Source organism: Biomphalaria glabrata, chromosome 3, assembly GCF_947242115.1.
Source record: "Biomphalaria glabrata chromosome 3, xgBioGlab47.1, whole genome shotgun sequence".
In the NCBI taxonomy this organism is placed as follows: domain Eukaryota; kingdom Metazoa; phylum Mollusca; class Gastropoda; family Planorbidae; genus Biomphalaria; species Biomphalaria glabrata.
Window position 1 is genome coordinate 46,925,152 of NC_074713.1, and position 19,820 is coordinate 46,944,971.

The following is a 19,820-nucleotide window of genomic DNA, read 5'->3' on the forward strand; positions in this document are numbered from 1 at the left end:
GAGGCACTTGCCGAGGATTACGTCATGTTTTGTTTCGCTTCATTCCTTCTATTTCAGCAGTAGATAACTTTACAGTGTTGTATTTTTTTTTTAAATGACCAATTTTTTAAACAATTAGTTTCTTTGTGGCAGAAACTGTATGTCCATTCCCAGACAGCCTGTTAGTGTGTTATGCACTTCGAGCTATCGTCACACTGGTCCTGCTATGTCCACTTCAATTTTCCCCCCCCCCTTCCTGCTTTTCTACACAGGTTTGAACTACGATTTAATAATCACCATTTCTAAGGAACATCCGAAACTTATGAAATAAACTCTTAATACATTTCTTTTTTTCTAACGAGGAGTTGCTAATTGTTAATTAGACCAGCCTTTCAATGGTCAATATTTGTCCAAACTAAGAATTACGTTCTGTACAAGATGCCAAGTGCAGCTACCAAGGAAGGCGATACTATTACGTCACAATGGTCAGTCAATCAGAGGTTGTTCAAATATAACTAAAGAGGCAACGCTGTGGCCAAAAATTGTCCCCCCATTGGCTTCACGTTTCCCAAAGTTTATGTACGCAGCGTTCCCATTTCAGACAATAACAGTGTTGACCTCTCGCTGTCCCAATAAGTCAAGAGTTTGGAGAATCTGTCAGGAAGGTGTGGAAAACAAACAATCTGGGGGGACAACTTTCGGGGAAAGCGATTAGTTCTGAATGCTACGTTGTGACAAGTCAAATACTCGCTGTCAGAGTCACTCTAAATTATCACAGCATTAATTATTATTTTTCCTTATTTATTTATTTTATTTTAATTATTTGTCCATCCTACCCCTAAATCATTCACCCGCCACACCTTTTCCTCTCTACCAGGCTAGACTTAGTCCACCACCTTGGAGAAAATTAGGCCAGTCCTTTCATTTATCTGCCCTTGACCGGGGCAAAGATAGACACGTTCTCTTTAGTCTTATCCGCGGATGTCCGCCGCGATTGACACCCCCCCCCCCCCCTTGGGTGGAGTGTAGGTCACTCTTCCCCCCACGTCTCTCTTTGATCTAAGAGATTACACGGGTCAATACACCGCGTGGTACTCCAAGGTGTGACTCTTGTCGGACTTCACCCACGTGTAAGCTAATTCTTAGCCTAGGACATTTCCTGTGTCCGCTCACATTTTCCAGGCCTTTGTATATAAGGTAAATTAAATAAAGTCAGACCCTCTCTTTCTCATTCGAGCTGAGCTATCGAGTCTGGACTATATCACTTATTCTTTCTCCTAGAGGAATACCTGGTGGTAAGCCGAACTTAATCACAAGTTCCATCTTAATTACTCTGTGTATATTTCCATTGGATTTTATCATGTGTAGTTTGCTTAGTTCATTTATATTTAATTAGTGCATTGTGTATTTCTCACTGGCGTAAGTAGAAAACATAAACATGTCCTATGTATTTATTTATGTATTGCATTAATCTATTAATGCTACGTTGCTCAATTGATCGTTGATGCAACTATGTATATATTTGTACATCTTATTTTATTTCCTTTATCTCGGTTGACCGCCTTGATAATTTTACTAGCGCACTGATACTGCGTTTAGAGAAGATATATGAATTATCTCCCCTTTACTCATTTTACTCTAAGGAGAGTTGCGCCGCTTGAAGGGACATTCAAGCACGCTCCATTGTTCTCGACCCACGGTCATATGCAAACAAAGCGTCTCGGTCACTGACCACCGCCCAACTCACCCCCCCCCCCCTTTTCTTTCTCTATCCACCTGCGTTGGTTATTTGAAACTATTATTTCCCCTTCTATGTACATTCTTATATTATTATTTCCCCTTTTATGTACATTTCTATATTGCCACTATCTGCCATCTATTTTCCAAATCCCATTTGTCATCATCTCCCCTTTATGCTCTAAAGCAATTTTACCAATCTGACGAATGCACCTCAGTCGAGGGCATTGATAAGATGCATGAGAGACATGTCCTAACTTGTCTTTATTTATCCGCAGCCTCCCTCAGGTGTCTGCCTATTTATCGGATTACTTACCTGCCTATTTGCCTATCACCTATTGCCTAGTTATTGGATCAACGATCTATTTACCGGCAGTTGTGCTTAGTGCTATTCAGCGCTGCATTTGCCTACTGAGATCTACTCAACTCTACTACTTGGCGCTATCGGCATTGCCCGCCTTTTCGACAGCCCACCTGTCAAGCTATTAGGTGCGACGTCCCTATAGACCAGATCTGTGTGAGATGTCATAGCTACGCCAACCCTCTGCAACTCACTGGACATATCCTGTTACCCACACTGCCCACGGCAGATCAGCTCTGCCCGCAGTAACCTTGTGCCCACGGTATCCGGCCACCCGCCATACTGTGCCCACTACAGATACTAGAACTTGGGACTGAGACTCCACAAGAGCTATATCGCCGGCGTCCCTCTATCCGCTAGAGCGCCACCTCCAGCTGCAGAACCTCAAGCCAGGACCCAGCCAGCTGCGACATCAACAGGACAACCAGCTAAGTCAGAGGACAAAGTGACATACTCTCTTATTATGTGCAAGAGTGATGATTAAACATAGAATATATTAGAGATAGATGCAAACCCTCCCCCTTTTTATTATTATATGTATATTTATGTAAATAAATTTCCTTTATTTTAACTTTTGTATCTATCTTTCATTGCTTTGTCTCGTTGCGTGTCTGCTCCCGATTCATATGCTGATAAGTGGGGGTGTGATAGCATTAAAAATAATCATCCCCTAGACATTAAACGCGCCAAACACACGTCACATTTCCCCACCTGTCACATTTTGGCGAGCCCGTCCGTGGATTTAACCCATTAGTACAGCAGGCACGAACAGGCAGCAATAACTAAATTCCATATCAATATTTTTTTCTAAAAATAGTTATAAGTATCATCACTTCGCATTATCAAGAGTGTCACTTCTGTCATATTTTATTTATTATTATTATTGCATTTCATGTGTAATATTTTCTTGCAGGAACTTTGTGATTTACGTAGGCAGACACCTCATTCCTTTTGCACTCTTCCCTATAACTTCTAAGTAATTGCTTTCAGTAGCTCCTTCCTCGTCTCCACCTCTTACTCTATATTCTGCTTTATCCCCCTCATTACCCACCCCTCATCATTATGGCCAGCGGCACACGCTCGAAAGCGGACTCTGACATGAGGCAGAAACTAGCTGAATTGAAGGACTTCGCAGCCACCATATTTGACGATGAAGCAGAACGGAAAGAATATGTGAGAGCACAATTTGAGGCGCTCAGAAGAAAGGAAGACGAAAAGGAAGAAAAAAGAAAGGAAGACGAAAAGGAAGAAAAAAGAAAGGAAGATGAAAAGGAAGAAAAAAGAAAGGAGAAGGAAGACGAAAAAGAAGAAAGAAGATTAGCAAGGGAGCATGAGCTAGCAATGAAGGAAAGGGATAATGAAATAGCTATAGCTAAAGAAAGAGAAAAAAAGGAAGCTGAAATAGCTATTGCTAAAGAAAGAGAAAGAAAGGAAGCTGAAATAGCTATTGCTAAAGAAGTCACAGAGCGAGAAAGAGAAAAAGAGCAACAAATTACAGCGAGAGAAAAGATAGCCGCGGACAAAGAGAACGAGGCCGCCCGCCAGGCTTCGTCCGAGTCTCGCTCGGCTAGCCCAGCATCCTTTCAAAGTTCCTTGAACGGCCTGCCCCACATGCCAATGGAGCACTTCGACGACAAGACAGAGAACATCGAAGTTTATCTTGTCCGTTTTGAGGAAGTAGCACGCTTCTACGGTCTGCCAGAGGAGAAATGGTGCTTCCGGCTATCCCAATGCCTCCGAGGCAAAGCCTACGAGGTTTACTCCAAACTTCCCTCCGGCCGGCGAGAGGACTACCCAGCCCTCAAACAGGCGCTACTCGTCCAGTTCGAGTTGACCGCCGAGGCCTACCACAAAAAGTTCAGAAGTTCCCGCCTCGAACGCAGAGAGACCTACGGTAACCTCTGCGAAAGGCTGGACAAGTACCTTATCAGGTGGCACGCTCTCAGCCAATTGCCAGAGACTTTTGATGGCCTAGCATGCCTCGTACTCTCTGAGCAGCTGTTAGAGTGCATGTCCCCAGAGGTCAGGGTTTATGTCAAGGAGCAACAAGCAACAGCTCCCGCTGACATAGCTTCCGCCGCTGACCGGTACTTGAACGCTCGTAAGGACTTAAAAGGCAAAGCAACCGCGACAGACCAGCAAACAGACCAACCAACCTCTCCGGCTCAATCCAACCTTGCTCCTAAAACTCCCCAGCACAACCAGGCACCAGGCCGGCAATCAGCCCCTCATAACTACAATAACCGCCCCAACTATCAGTCTCGCTATAACCAGCCCAACTACTCTCAGCGTGACTTACGTCATAGCGCGCGTGACAGTAGACCCACTCCACAACGGCAGCAGCAGGCCCCACGGACCCTATCTACGGTGACGCCAGTCTCTCAACCCTCCGCGATCGATCCTTCTGACCAACCGGAGGAGGACACATACTTCGTCTCCACGATGGCCGTGGTTCCTCAACCCACTGCCATTGATCTCGGCCAACCAGAACTCCCACCGGTGCTACCTCACCCCATCTCTTCTCCTCCGGGAGTAGAGAACATTCTGGCTAACGGTGTCGAAGTTTTGGGCCTATACGACTCAGGCTGTTCGTTCGGCGCGGTTATCAATAAGACGCTGATTGACCCATCGGATCTCACTGGTGGAACAGTGACAATCCAGTCCATAGACCGTGGCACTCCTCCGCAGGTTCTACCTGTCGCGAGGGTGCACGTGGAGTGCAGATACGTACATGGCACCATCGACGCCGCCGTCATGGACACGCCAGTGTATGACTTCATTCTAGGCTCCAAATATGTCCCTCTTGGAGTAGTCAATAAACCATACTTCTCTCTGCCCGTCGGCAGATCGACGAAGCAGAAACGTGGAAGCGACCAGCTGGTTGGAAGCCCTGGTCGCCACACTCACCCGCCCGGTCCCGACTCATCAGCGAAGCTCAAACCCCTCCGCCCTGGCATTGACACTGCCAGGAAGTCACGAGTTAAGTCGTATACCCGCGCTCGTGAGGGTCAACCTGACCCAGGCTACTCAGCCAAAATCATGCGTCCCTCCCCTGACATTGACAGTGTCAGGATGCCCCGAGGTAAGATGAACCCTTGCTCTCGTGGACTCACGTCTTTTCATGGCTCCTCAGCCACCATTCAAAATCAACCCTCCTCTGACATTGACAGTGTCAGAATGCCCCGAGATAAGATGAACCCTTGCTCTCGTGGACTCACTCCTCTTCATGGCTCCTCAGCCACCATTCCGAATCAACCTTCCCCTGGCATTGATAGTGTCAGGAAGTCACGGGGTAAGCCGAACCCTCGCGCTCGTGAAAACTCTTCTCACCCTGGCTCCTCAGCCACCACTCAATATCTACCTTTCCCTGGCATTAACCGTGTCAGGAAGCCACGATGTAAGCCAGATTATCGCACTCGTGGGGACGTTCTCCAGCAGAACTCCACATTCTTTATCAGGCCACTCTTCCCTGACATTGATCGTGTCAGACGATACCGAGGTAAGCTGACTACTTACTCTCGTGAAGAAGCGCCTCACAGCGGCTTCGGAGGTAAGCCCCAACGGGCACACGTGCCTTGGGCACCCCGCCTAAGCCCCAATCACGCTCCCCAATCCGCCCCAGGAAGGAATTATCACTCATCCAATCGCCCAATCTACTCTCCCAAGCAACCCCAACTGTTTCACCCAGGTGACTACATATTCAGGGACGGAAAGTAGACCACGGACAGACTTGGACAGACTCTCCTCCTGGCATGGCTACCCCTTATTTTTCCAGATTTTTTTTTTCTAATGCTGTGATAACAACTGATCTTAAAGTTAGAGTGACATCAGTCTGCTCGCACTTTATGGATCTTTCTGCGATAGATCCATCTTGGCGGCGGCGTATGTGACAAGTCAAATACTCGCTGTCAGAGTCACTCTAAATTATCACAGCATTAATTATTATTTTTCCTTATTTATTTATTTTATTTTAATTATTTGTCCATCCTACCCCTAAATCATTCACCCGCCACACCTTTTCCTCTCTACCAGGCTAGACTTAGTCCACCACCTTGGAGAAAATTAGGCCAGTCCTTTCATTTATCTGCCCTTGACCGGGGCAAAGATAGACACGTTCTCTTTAGTCTTATCCGCGGATGTCCGCCGCGATTGACACCCCCCCCCCTTGGGTGGAGTGTAGGTCACTCTTCCCCCCACGTCTCTCTTTGATCTAAGAGATTACACGGGTCAATACACCGCGTGGTACTCCAAGGTGTGACTCTTGTCGGACTTCACCCACGTGTAAGCTAATTCTTAGCCTAGGACATTTCCTGTGTCCGCTCACATTTTCCAGGCCTTTGTATATAAGGTAAATTAAATAAAGTCAGACCCTCTCTTTCTCATTCGAGCTGAGCTATCGAGTCTGGACTATATCACTTATTCTTTCTCCTAGAGGAATACCTGGTGGTAAGCCGAACTTAATCACAAGTTCCATCTTAATTACTCTGTGTATATTTCCATTGGATTTTATCATGTGTAGTTTGCTTAGTTCATTTATATTTAATTAGTGCATTGTGTATTTCTCACTGGCGTAAGTAGAAAACATAAACATGTCCTATGTATTTATTTATGTATTGCATTAATCTATTAATGCTACGTTGCTCAATTGATCGTTGATGCAACTATGTATATATTTGTACATCTTATTTTATTTCCTTTATCTCGGTTGACCGCCTTGATAATTTTACTAGCGCACTGATACTGCGTTTAGAGAAGATATATGAATTATCTCCCCTTTACTCATTTTACTCTAAGGAGAGTTGCGCCGCTTGAAGGGACATTCAAGCACGCTCCATTGTTCTCGACCCACGGTCATATGCAAACAAAGCGTCTCGGTCACTGACCACCGCCCAACTCACCCCCCCCCCTTTTCTTTCTCTATCCACCTGCGTTGGTTATTTGAAACTATTATTTCCCCTTCTATGTACATTCTTATATTATTATTTCCCCTTTTATGTACATTTCTATATTGCCACTATCTGCCATCTATTTTCCAAATCCCATTTGTCATCATCTCCCCTTTATGCTCTAAAGCAATTTTACCAATCTGACGAATGCACCTCAGTCGAGGGCATTGATAAGATGCATGAGAGACATGTCCTAACTTGTCTTTATTTATCCGCAGCCTCCCTCAGGTGTCTGCCTATTTATCGGATTACTTACCTGCCTATTTGCCTATCACCTATTGCCTAGTTATTGGATCAACGATCTATTTACCGGCAGTTGTGCTTAGTGCTATTCAGCGCTGCATTTGCCTACTGAGATCTACTCAACTCTACTACTTGGCGCTATCGGCATTGCCCGCCTTTTCGACAGCCCACCTGTCAAGCTATTAGGTGCGACGTCCCTATAGACCAGATCTGTGTGAGATGTCATAGCTACGCCAACCCTCTGCAACTCACTGGACATATCCTGTTACCCACACTGCCCACGGCAGATCAGCTCTGCCCGCAGTAACCTTGTGCCCACGGTATCCGGCCACCCGCCATACTGTGCCCACTACAGATACTAGAACTTGGGACTGAGACTCCACAAGAGCTATATCGCCGGCGTCCCTCTATCCGCTAGAGCGCCACCTCCAGCTGCAGAACCTCAAGCCAGGACCCAGCCAGCTGCGACATCAACAGGACAACCAGCTAAGTCAGAGGACAAAGTGACATACTCTCTTATTATGTGCAAGAGTGATGATTAAACATAGAATATATTAGAGATAGATGCAAACCCTCCCCCTTTTTATTATTATATGTATATTTATGTAAATAAATTTCCTTTATTTTAACTTTTGTATCTATCTTTCATTGCTTTGTCTCGTTGCGTGTCTGCTCCCGATTCATATGCTGATAAGTGGGGGTGTGATAGCATTAAAAATAATCATCCCCTAGACATTAAACGCGCCAAACACACGTCACATTTCCCCACCTGTCACATACGTTAGCCACAAGTGACGAAAATAACAACTGTCCAGATAGATTAGCGACCTGATCAATAAATAGTTCACTCAATTGTGGTGGGCTCTCTCGCTATCTTCCACACACACTCACTCTTTCTTCTCTCCTGCACTGACCTATGCATACACCAGGTTTAGTAGAAGAGCGTGCGGGACAGAATCCGGAACCGGAAGTGCTTTTCAACCAAGTATGAGCAGATACACGAACATTCCAAGAACCTCAAAATTCCCTTGCGTAATCGATGGATCACACTGAAAATGCGTTTTAAATAGTAGTGCACATGCAGAATCCATCTGCCTTCAAAGAAACTGTCTAGAAACTCCAGAGCCATTCTTCACATCTTCGATGGAGCTTCTTATGAAATGTCTTCATCCACTCATTGACGTGCGAGACACGGAAACACTCGTACAAAATAAGGTCGAGAGAGGGCGAGCTAAAAACTCATTATAGGCACATAATCATTCAATGTTGTTACAATGTCTCTACTCAAGGAGTGACAAGGGCGGAACCTGGACACGGATCTCTAAAACGGCTCTAACGATTTTCCTATAAATTTAACAGCTGATGCATATCGCTGAGAAAAGATTTACTAGCTCGTTGGCCACACTGGAAAAACTCTAGTTTGACCATTATAATTTTTCAAAGTAAAAAAAAAAAAGAAGAAATAAATTTAAATTTGGCTATGAAACATGGCGTAGTCAGCAGTAGTGTACCGATAACTGATTTATTAATTAAATTTAATGTTGATTTCAGTTTATTGCTAAGCTTTGGCTATACTTTTACGTAAATGTAATCTAGATTACATCAATATTCTAGATCTAGAACTAGATCTAAACTAGATCTTAAGAGTTCTAATTAAGAAGTTTAGGTAGATCTTAGGTAGATCGAACACTTAGTGAGGTTGTGACTGAGCGGCGCATGAGGTTTGCGGGACATGTTCTACGTCAAAATGAATTACGCACACCAAGAGTTGCGATAACATGGAAGCCAAAACGAGGAAAACGCAAACAGGGACGTCCTCGTATTACTTGGCGACACACCTTCATAGAGGACCTCAGAACAGTGGATACCAGGTGGGAGGAGGCTTCAGACATTGCCAGTGACAGATCTTTATGGAGACAGCTTGCCGCCCAATGCGCCGAACGGGGCGGGAGGACCTAAGTCTAAGGTAGATCTAGATATAGTTCTATATAATGAGAGCACCAATAAATACGTATACATGGACACAGTTGTAGATTTAGCTGAGTGGCTAACGTCGGTGGGACATCGAGCTGACGGTGCGGAAGTACGAGTTCGATACCCGCCTTGACAATTTTTTATTTTTATTTTAATGAATTATTGTTTCTATATCTTATTTTAAGCTGTGTTTAATGGAGCTCTTATGGAGGTATTGTTTTTAACAAAAATATGGTTTGTTTGTTTTTTCATGTTATTATTACATTTTTTTTAAGCCTGCCTTAAATGCGGTCACTTTATTCTTTTAAACAAGTGCCAGAGAAACGGTCATCTTTCCATGAGGAGGAGGTAGAGGAGGAGAGAAGACATTAGCCCAAGAGAAGGAGACAAGGAAGACATTAGCCCATGAGGAGGAGGTAGAGGAGGAGAGAAGACAGGGGAGGGGGGAGACCACCACCTTAAACCCTAACGTAAATATCTTAGTTTATTTTAAACTGCTGCAAAATACAAACGAGCTTAAAGTTTTTAGATGTATGCAACGGAACAGTCAGCAGACGATTTAAGACAGAGCATCAGATGACCGGTAGCGTGTTGACTACTACAGGTCGGGTTCTGTGTCCTAACTGGGCACACTGAAAAACATGTTTTCTTTGCATAACTTTCCGAATAAGTAGCCCAGCCAATGGACACGTGTGAGTGTGTGTGTGTGTGTGTGATGTGTGTCACTGAACATTGAACTAATGACTTCGCGGATTTAACAGTCACGTGATCAGCTGATTTTTTTTCTTTGTTTCGCTTTCTTCAACTTGTGTCATTCCCCAACTGGGTATCAAGTTCAAGTTTTTATTATACTGCTCCTAAGCAATGAGCGGAAGTTAGTGTTAGCGGACTCGAAGTCAAACTCGCTATTGGTCTAATGCTGCCCGTCTGTCTTATTTTATCTTATATAATACAGACGTTACTTCAAAAAAGAAGATGATTACGTCCTACGCGTCATGCATTTAGTCATGCATATTAACCAATGACTTAAATTCAGCCAAGTCACTGGTTTTCCTGGCTAGCTCAGGCAACCCATTCCATGCTCTAATAGCACTAGGGAAGAAGGAGTATTTGTACAAATTTGTCCTAGCATATGGGATGAGGAATGTGCCGTCTGTGACGTTTAAATGAGAAAACAAGAAAAAAAAATACAATATTTTTTTAACAAAGTTTATATTAAGTGTAAATGTATCCATTAGTTTGGAGAAAGAATGTTGTATCTGGATGAAAAATACGGTGATAGCTTTTTAAGTCTATTGGTACGACTTGAATTAGAACTCGAGGGCTCAAACCTTCAGAAGCCAACACACTAACCACTGATCCAGCGAAGTGCTTCATAGATATCTTTGTTAGTTTCAAACTTTTAAGCGACAAAGTAAAATGGGGACTGATTCAACTTATATCACTAATCACGACATCTGTCAAGTACTATTTCTTTCACTTGTTCAATATCAAACAAAATTATTAATTACAAATAATTAATTAACTTCTTGGTTATTTTTTTAAATTTTATTCTTGTTTTGTCAGTACAAGAAATAATTGTGCAAAATTTCCACTTGATCCGACATTGGGTGTGGGAGAAATTACGTGTAAAAACTTTTTACCAGACAGACAGACAGACAGACAGACTGTGTGAGTAGATATAAGGTTCATTTATTCTTTATCGGAATGCGAATAAATGCAACGGCTACTTATGATCATCTGAAAGCGAGTCTTTATATGCGTTTGGAGCCGCGACATCTACATGTACTTATCGGTCTTTTAAAAGCGCACATCTGAGTTTTATAAACATTAAATATGCTAATTATATTGATGTCTCTAACCAAGTGTGCGAGTACGACTGGCCCACGGGGCCCGCTCACAAGTTTATGTATTATATAAAACTTCGTTCGTTGCCTTGTTTCTTATATGGTTTTGGAATTTAGAGAGATTTATATTATAGATTAGCTCTTCATGGTCTGGAATCTACTAGATGGCGCGCAATGCAGAACTTCTGCTGGGTAGGAGCGGAAGCCACATTATACAAGAAGAAATGCGTCTCCAACTAGATTGAAGATCTACTGTAACGAGAATCTACTTCCCAATGTGGTGGTGAGATTAGAGACTATTTCATCTTCATAAGGCGTGTCAAGAAATAACTCAATGCTAGGAAAATCTATCAAGTTGTAAAGCAGTGTTTCCCAAAGTGGGGTGCGCGTACCCCCAGGGGTACGGAAAGACTTTGGAGGGGGGTGCGCGTTGCACCTCATTAACTATGCTGATTTTTAAAAAAAATACCCATTTAATATGTTCATTCTTCTCATAGAAGCAAGGCGAGGGGTACTCGGCGTTACAAACATTATAAAAGGGTACACTTTAGTCAAAAGTTTGGGAAACACTGGTGTAGAGGATGTAACGTAAGGCAGACCAACCTTTCGATACAGAACTTTTGTTTGTTACATTTCCTATATTCAATTTGTAGAAATCAAAGGTAGCAGCCTCGCAGCATGGAGCGCATTCATACCGAAGACAGAGCGAGTATCTCTCGTGTCTTCTGTCTAATCCTTTTGGCGGTGGCTGAGTGGTTAAACGATTGGCTTCCAAACCTGGATTCGAATCTCTGTGAAGACTGGGATTTTGAATTTTGGGATTTTTAGGGCGCCGATGATTCTACCAAGTTCTAATGGCTGCCTGACTTTAGTTGGGGAAAGTAAAGGCGGTTGGTCAATGTGCTGGCCACATGACACCCTGCTCGTTAACCGTTGGCCAAAGTAACAGATAAGCTTAACATCATCAGCCCAATATATGGCATGGTCTGAAAGGAGAACTTAACGTGTCTTCTTTCCTTCCATACATCCAAACTTTAAACTCGTTTGTTTTTACAAATTTCAAGCAATTTTTTTAAAACAGCAAAACGTTTTTTTTCCCGACAAATTAAAAAAAAAAAACTTGGCCAATCCATCAGCGTTTACTTCATTATTTTTTTTTAAACCTTAACCTTGAAGGAGCGAGTTTCCCAAGTCTAGTTTATTTCCCGTGCACCGCCCTCACTAATGACCTATGTTAGACAGGAGGACACATCTATGTCTATGGCCTCTAGTCGAGCGAAGATACAACTTCCGAGATAGACCAACAGAGATCAGATGAATGTATTAGAACATTTGGTGGTAAAGCGCTTAGCTTCCGAACCGAAGTCTCGAATTAGAATCTCGGTGAGGACTGGGATTTTTGAACTTCGGGATTTTCAGGACGTCCCTGAGTCCATTCAACTCTAGTGTGTGTGTGTGTGTGTGTTTCTATGGTAACGGTGGGAAAAGGTGAGGTATGCAGTGTGAATGATGCAGCAAGATAAGTGGTATTGTCGTCAGCGGTCTTAGTTAAGCAGTTTGGCGCTACAAGTCAACGGCCGTGAACAACAGTGGGTACCTAACATAAGTTGGTGAAATTGAAGGTGGTTGGTTGATGTGCTGGCCACACGACACCCTCGTTAAGAAGCAAATGATCTTTACATAATAATGCCGTACAGATCCCAAGACCTGAAAAGGTTACTTTACTTATTAGTTCAATAACATTGGTTACTATAAAAAAAAATTTTTGTAAAATGTTTTACTTAATTCGGATGTTCCTTCAGAGTTGAACATAATTACTTCCTAGTCCAAACCTCCCGCAGGACGACGGGGGATGGGAGCGGGCAGGGTTTGAACCCGGGACCATCGATAAGTCCGAAGGACAGTCCAGCGTGCAAACCGCACGACCAGGCAGCCATCCAACTAGAGGCAAGGAAACATTCAAAGAAACGGGATATCGTCTTGAGAGTAACATACTCCGCCTAACAAACAGTGTCCAACTAGTTTTCTTCTAAAACGTTTTAGAATTGTTAAAGTGCATCCACAAGTACAAGAAAAAGGACGCGCCTATTATAAGCTATCTCGATGTCAAGTAAAGTTCCCCTTTCAGGCCTTGTGGTCTATAAGGCAGATGATGTAAAGGTCATCTGTTTCTGTGGCCTACGGTAGACGAGGGTGTCATGTGGCCAGCACAACGACCAACCGCCGTTACTTTCCCCAACTAATGGCAGGTACCCATTAGAGCTGGGTGGACTCAGAGGCGCCCAAAGATCCTGAAATTAAAATGCCAGTCTTCAACAGGATTCGAATCGGCGACCCTTCTATATCGATATGACCAACGCCTAATTTTTCGACTCAGAACCGGACACAACAGAATGAGACAACATATGTTCCGGAAGCTAAAAGTCGGGACTAGCGAAACCTGCCCTAGTGGAGCAGCACCAGACAATGCTGACCATGTCCTTCAAAGCTGCATACTATATCAAGAGGCCCGAACAAGACTTTGGCCCCAAAACCTTCCTAAAGAAGAAAATATTTTACGGAGAACTGCCTGATCTGGAAACCACTGCCGGTTTATCTCAGATATAGGATTACTGATCTGAACAGCCTGATCTGGAAACCACTGCCAGTTTATCTCAGATATATGATTACTGATCTGAACCCTCCGACATGTAAAATAAGAACGAAGAAGAAGTTCCAATGCATCCAAATGTTTCTTCTAGTAGTCTGGTTCATTGAAAGAAATTAGTCGTTGAATTTTTTCTTTTCTAAACAAGTTTCTGCAAGTCATCGTGCTAAGGTTACAAACGTCCACCCCCCAAGTTGAATGTACATCAGATGTTTATACAAGAAGGTGAGGGGTCAGGTTAAAGCCAATGATTAATGACTTATAGGTTGATGAGATTGACAGAAATAGTCCGATGAACTGGCATTCTTCCTAAAAGAAACTCAATTCATCTCACTGTCGTCAACACTAGATTTAGGGACAAAGTTTTTTGTTTTTTTTTTTGGGGGGGGGGGGGGGGAGTTTTGGCAGTAAAGAAATCTACAACAAGCGGAAGAGATTTTGTCAGCACAATTCTTTAACAGGGAATTTTCAGAAATGAAACTTCTTTTTCTTCTTATAAATTACAGACGTTACTTCAAAAAGGAAGATGATTACGTCCTACGCGTGTTCCTAGGTCAATCTAGTTAAGCATGTTAGCCAATGACTTAAATTCTGCCAAGTCACTGGTTTTCCTGGCTAACTCAGACAACCCATTCCATGCTCTAATAGCACTAGGGAAGGAGCATTTGTACAAAATTTGTCCCAGCATATGGGACGAGGAATGTGCCTTTATCTTACGGTCTTTCTGAGTATTTTATTAGGTTTTGTTTTTGTATTTGAAGATTATGGTTCAGTGTTTTATGTATAATTGCTACTTTACTTTTGAGTCTTCTGTCCTGAAGGCTTTCTAAATTTAGTGATTTTACTAAATGTGTTACTCTAGTCAAATGTGAATATTCGTTTGTTATGAATCTCACTGCTCTATTTTGTGTCTGTTCCAGTTTCTTAATGTTTTCTTGAGTTGAGCGGTCCCAAACAGAGGATTCATATTCTATTATTGGCCTAACCAAGGTTAAATGCCATTTAAGTTGTATGTTCTTATTTGATTTATAGAGATTTCTTTCCAATTCCTTTGTAAGTGAACGTGTCTGGATGTGTGTCTGGATGTGTGTGTGTGTGTGGATGTTGGAGTCATTAACGTATAGTGTGTGTGTGTGTGAGGGACGACTTGACGGTACTCCATTTAACTGCAGCTCATTGAACCCTAAATTTAGCTCAAGAAATGAAAAGTCCACATCCACATGTTTAAAAACAAAAGATCAGGCAAATAAAAAAGAAACTACGGGGCGCTGAGACTTTACCTGTCCAGTGTTTGTCACGTGAGTCAGGTGGATGGTCACTGAGAGATTACGTGAGGAGGGGAGAGGAGAGACGCGGGGGTGGGAGGGCGGAGAAAGATCAATGTTTGCCCTGTTTAAAAATAGACCAAATTGAACATTGCTCTGCAACGAAAATAAAACTTGGCCGACGGACACGACGCTGGTCAAACTAAGTACGGCCTGAGACCCCGAGAGCTGGAATGCAGTATGTGTGTGTGTGTTGACAGTAAGAAGTGATGCAGAGTTTTTTCATTCCACAAATCTACAACTTAAATCTAAGTATTAAAACTTAGGCAACAAATTACAATGTAGATAACATCGCTCTCCCCTCCCCCTCCAATTGGAAAAGGGGGGGGGGAGAATATTTTAGTTTCAGAAAAAAAAATCAAATACAAACGTGAATTTTCATTTCCTTGGTCCACTCGATCTATAATATTCTAGCTATTTTATTCTCTATGTTTCTTTTGAAATGTACCTAATAAAATATATTTTAAAACAAAAGAAGCAGGTTGTGTCCACGCCTTTTTTTTTCTAAACACCCAGAGTTGATGTTCAACTATTCTTACCCTACCCTAAGAGTCTTCTTTGAATAGATTGATACCAAAAAAAAAATTAAAAAAAAAATTCGAATTTATTTTCTTTTTTTTGAGGGTGCTGGAAATCTTGTCAGTAATGCAATAGAAAAAATATCATGGCAGAGAGATAGAGAGAGAGAGAGAGAGAGAGAGAGAGAGAGAGAGAGAGAGAGAGAGGGAGACTTAGAATGGTCAAGACTAAATTCCTCCTAGTACCAATGTCTCTCCCAAGTCCAGTTGTTGACACTGGCTAAACACACCAACACCTAAAAATAGAAGCGGTAAAGCTTTCCGTTTCTATAAATAGCCACACATCTTTCCGTTGGAATCTCCTCCACCCCCTCCCCTTTTCTCCCCGTGATAACCTACGTAGATCTACGTTCCAAGACATACCATGGTATTGTTACTATGTAAAGTGACCATTTCGAAAGATAACATTTGGTTCCTGGGCCATGTCTATCACTCACTCTCTCTATATCTTTGTATTCATATATATATATATGTGTTCAACTTGACCGATAGTGAGGTCTCAAAAAACTAAGGTAAAATGCAGATTACTACGAATGAACCCCACGTGATGACCTGCTAACTACAGATTTAAAAACAAAACGCTAACTAAAACTCTATGGTCATATTACAATGTCTTCGTGGCTCGCAAAGACCTTCCTTCAGGGAACAGTACCAGGAAAAAGAATAGAGCATATTCCAACACAGACCATTGTATCGTTACATTGAAAATTGACCAGTTCTAAAGGTAATATTTTCAACTCCATAGTCATCATCCCAATTCTATAGCCCTGCTTCCAACTCCACAGCACTAGCCCCCAACCCTTGCACTTGATCGAACTCTAAAGCATTCACTCTAAATCTTTCTATACAGTTTAGGAATCGTCACCACTTCTTGGCAGGCGCCCGTTAAGTAATTTTAGAGGAAACAAAACTCTCCAACCACAAATAGTAAACATTGGAACACGCTTAATTGCATACTGTATAATTGCATTGTGCGCTTAAACTCTAAACAGTTTGAAAAATTCAAACCCATATTTAAAAAAAAAAAAGACGTTCCGCTTATTCGCACAGCCTGGTTAACCGTATACCAGGAGCTGGCAATTAAGCGGGTTCCGCTGTAAGATAGTCCGAGCCTGACAATGATCTGACAGAAGATTTACCACCTGAAAGAGATGACTTGAGGCTGTGTGTGTGTGTTGGTCTCTATGTGAAAGTGCAAGCGTTGTGTGTGTGTGTGTTACCCCCACCGATTCTCAAACCATACATGCTTGTTGTTGCTTCATTAAGTGTTCAATGATAGTGTTTCCAAAGTGTGGCAGACATCATGGAACGTCCACTGATTGTAAGAGATGACAATTCATTTCGTCTTGAACACTGTAAAGGGAAACAATCAATGCAGGGGCAAAGACTAGATCCGTCTCTCTGTAAGATCATAGGTTTCTGGGAAATATTTCTTCATGTAAATAGCAGACTCTAGTTACAGCCAAGCACTTTAATGTCAGCCCCCACTTAAAGTTTATCATCGTTTTATAGCCTACCCTTGCAGATCTTAGAGAGAAAGGGGAGATGGATTGGTCACAACCTTATAAAAGATACCATCAACAGAGCTAGACAGGCCTTAGGGTGGAACACCCAGGGCACGAGACGCTGAGGAAGACCAAAAACAACGTGGCGACGCAGTATACTAGATGAAGCAGAGAGGACCGGAAAGAGCTGGTAAGCCATTAAAAAAAACTAGCAAGAGACCGTGGAGAGTGGCGTGCTCTTTTACTGAGGCCCTATGTTCCACGAGGAACGCAAAGGAAAGATGATGATGATGATGATGACAGCCACCCCTCTATTTATAGCCATTTTTTTCATGTAAGACCAATTCCGCTTAAACCTAAATGCCCATTTTCTTATAGACAACGAACCACTTCTAGCCAGCCCTCCTTTGATATAGTCCGCAACTGTTTTGAAGGAATCCTTATGTGGGATACAAACATCGGTAATAGGGATGTAATGAGCGTACATCTGTTTGGATTCCTCCCAGACAGAACACTTTGTTGAAACAGGTCAATGGAGGGGAGCTTCCATGAGCCTAGAGTACCAAGACTCATACCACAATTACAAAGAAGAAGTACCACATTCGAAAAGAAAAATCTCTTGGTCTGAGTGACCTACTGATTGACTGAAGTATACTTTACACCAGAGAGTCTGGAAACAGAAACAAAAAAAAAAAAACGAACGCCAATACGACGAGTAAAGAAACTTATTGTACTAAAGACATAAGTGACTAGTCTTGTGGTTATACCTAGACAGTAGATCAAAAATGAGAAAACGAGAGAGAGAGAGAAAGAGAGAGAGAAAGAAAGAGAGAGAAAGAGAGAGAGAAAGAAAGAGAGAAAGAAAGAGAGAAAGAAAGAGAGAGAGAGAAAGAGAGAGAGAAAGAGAGAAAGAGAAAGAGAGAGAGAAATCGAGAAAGAGAGAAATCGAGAGAGAAAGAGAAAGAGAGAAAGAGAGAGAAAGAGAAAGAGAGAGAAAGAGAGAGAAAGAGAAAGAGAGAGAAAGAGAGAGAGAAATAGAGAGGGAAAGAGAGAGTGAAAACGTGAAGACAAATCCAAACTTTGCTAGACTAAAAGGTTGAATAAAAGGTTTCATAGGCCCCTAAAAGGTTCAGCAACAGTTATGTTCCAATGTTTCTTAAAGTGTGAGATCCCCTGGCTAAGCTCAACCTGTATGTACAATGTGGGAAAACGAATGTGCTGTGGACATGTCAGCAAGGTAAGCTACTGCTGATTGAGTATGTGTCAGATCTAGCCATGAAGAACATGTTTTTTTATGTTCTTTGTTTGTATGGTGCAGAGTACAGAGCATGACGCTGGACACTGTTCTAATGGGCGCCGGTTTACAATGCTGCTAACGAGTCTGGTGGAAGCCAGAAATGTTTGGGTGAAACGGAAGACAAGTTAGATTCAAAGATAGTATCCCAAACGTGACATGAAACAAGCACTACTCATTCGCTTTTACAGTCTCATCTTACTCAGGCAAACCTAGATACACACTTTCAGTCTAACTACAGAAAAATCTAGCTACAGACACCATTTCTAGCTACAGACACATTTCTAGCTGCAGACATTATTTCTAGCTACAGACATATTTCTAGCTCCAGACATCCAGTGTTTCTAAAGTCGTTGAGTTGAAGTGCAACCATCAAGTCCGGCTTCTACACTCTATTCCTCTAGTGCGAGTGGTAGCCCTTTGATAGTGTCTTTTCTAACTTTTAAGAAAACTATGTTACTAGATGAATAGAGCAGAGCTATGAAGCTTAAGATGAGTTTATCATTCCGAAAAAGCAATATTTAAAAACAAATCGAAATTTTCTAAGTTATATTTCCAGAAATGCTAATAAAGTCAGTTAATATTGTTCCCAGGCGTACTCCCCTACATATCACCACCATATTTTAGAAGCATGTGTAATAAATATGCCAGGATACATCAAGTACTTTACAGATATTCAAGCATGCATTCATAGTACACATTATATATATCTTTACATGTATTTAAAGTAATCATTTATTGTCATCAGATATCCCAGCATGCATCCAAAGTACTCTTTAGATACCCCAGCATGCATTTAAAGTACAACTTGCACTCAAAGCAATCATTCAATATCCCAGCATGCATTCAAAGTAAACAAAAGATATCCCAGCATACCTTCAAAGTACTCATAAGATATCCCAGCATACCTTCAAAGTACTCATAAGATATCCCAACATGCATTCAAAGTATGAGATAAATGGCAATATCCTGGCGCCTTGCTCTTCTGGCAACCTCTTTGGTTAGGATTACCGACTTCCACAATGTATGCTCTATCGTGACGTACTAAAGGTCAACGAGTGATGCTGATATATGCTAAGTTATGCAGATGTATGCAAGTGAAACTCTTAACACAATGATGTGCTCATATAGGAGAGAATAGGAAAGAAAGTTGAAAGAGAGGTTCTAATTTGTAGAAGGACAAGATGTCACTCATAGAAAGAAGGCTGAAATCTATTAGACATCAGAAAGTCTTTTTTTTTTACACAAAGTGTAATTGAGAAGAAAGCTATTTACAAAACCATCATCAGACCTGTACTCATATATGCAAGTGAATCTTGGACGCTGACCAAAAAACACAGAAAATCTGCTAAATATTTGGGAAAGAAAACCCTCAGAAATTTAT

General features: G+C 42.2%; 1 protein-coding gene across 1 annotated transcript; it reads left to right on the forward strand.

Moving 5' to 3' along the window:
- Positions 1–985: 985 nt before the first annotated feature.
- Positions 986–5,960, forward strand: LOC129924922 (uncharacterized). The gene is made up of 2 exons (XM_056022357.1): positions 986–1,274; positions 1,995–5,960. Exon 2 carries the CDS (start codon positions 3,140–3,142, stop codon positions 5,792–5,794), a length of 2,655 nt encoding a protein of 884 aa, XP_055878332.1. The 5' UTR covers positions 986–1,274; positions 1,995–3,139; the 3' UTR covers positions 5,795–5,960.
- The last annotated feature ends 13,860 nt before the right edge of the window (positions 5,961–19,820 follow it).

What these genes read in the sequence shown, in the direction of transcription:
- LOC129924922 (XM_056022357.1), top strand. Translation starts at nt 3,140, where the DNA reads ATGGCCAGCGGCACACGCTCGAAAGCGGACTCTGACATGAGGCAGAAA.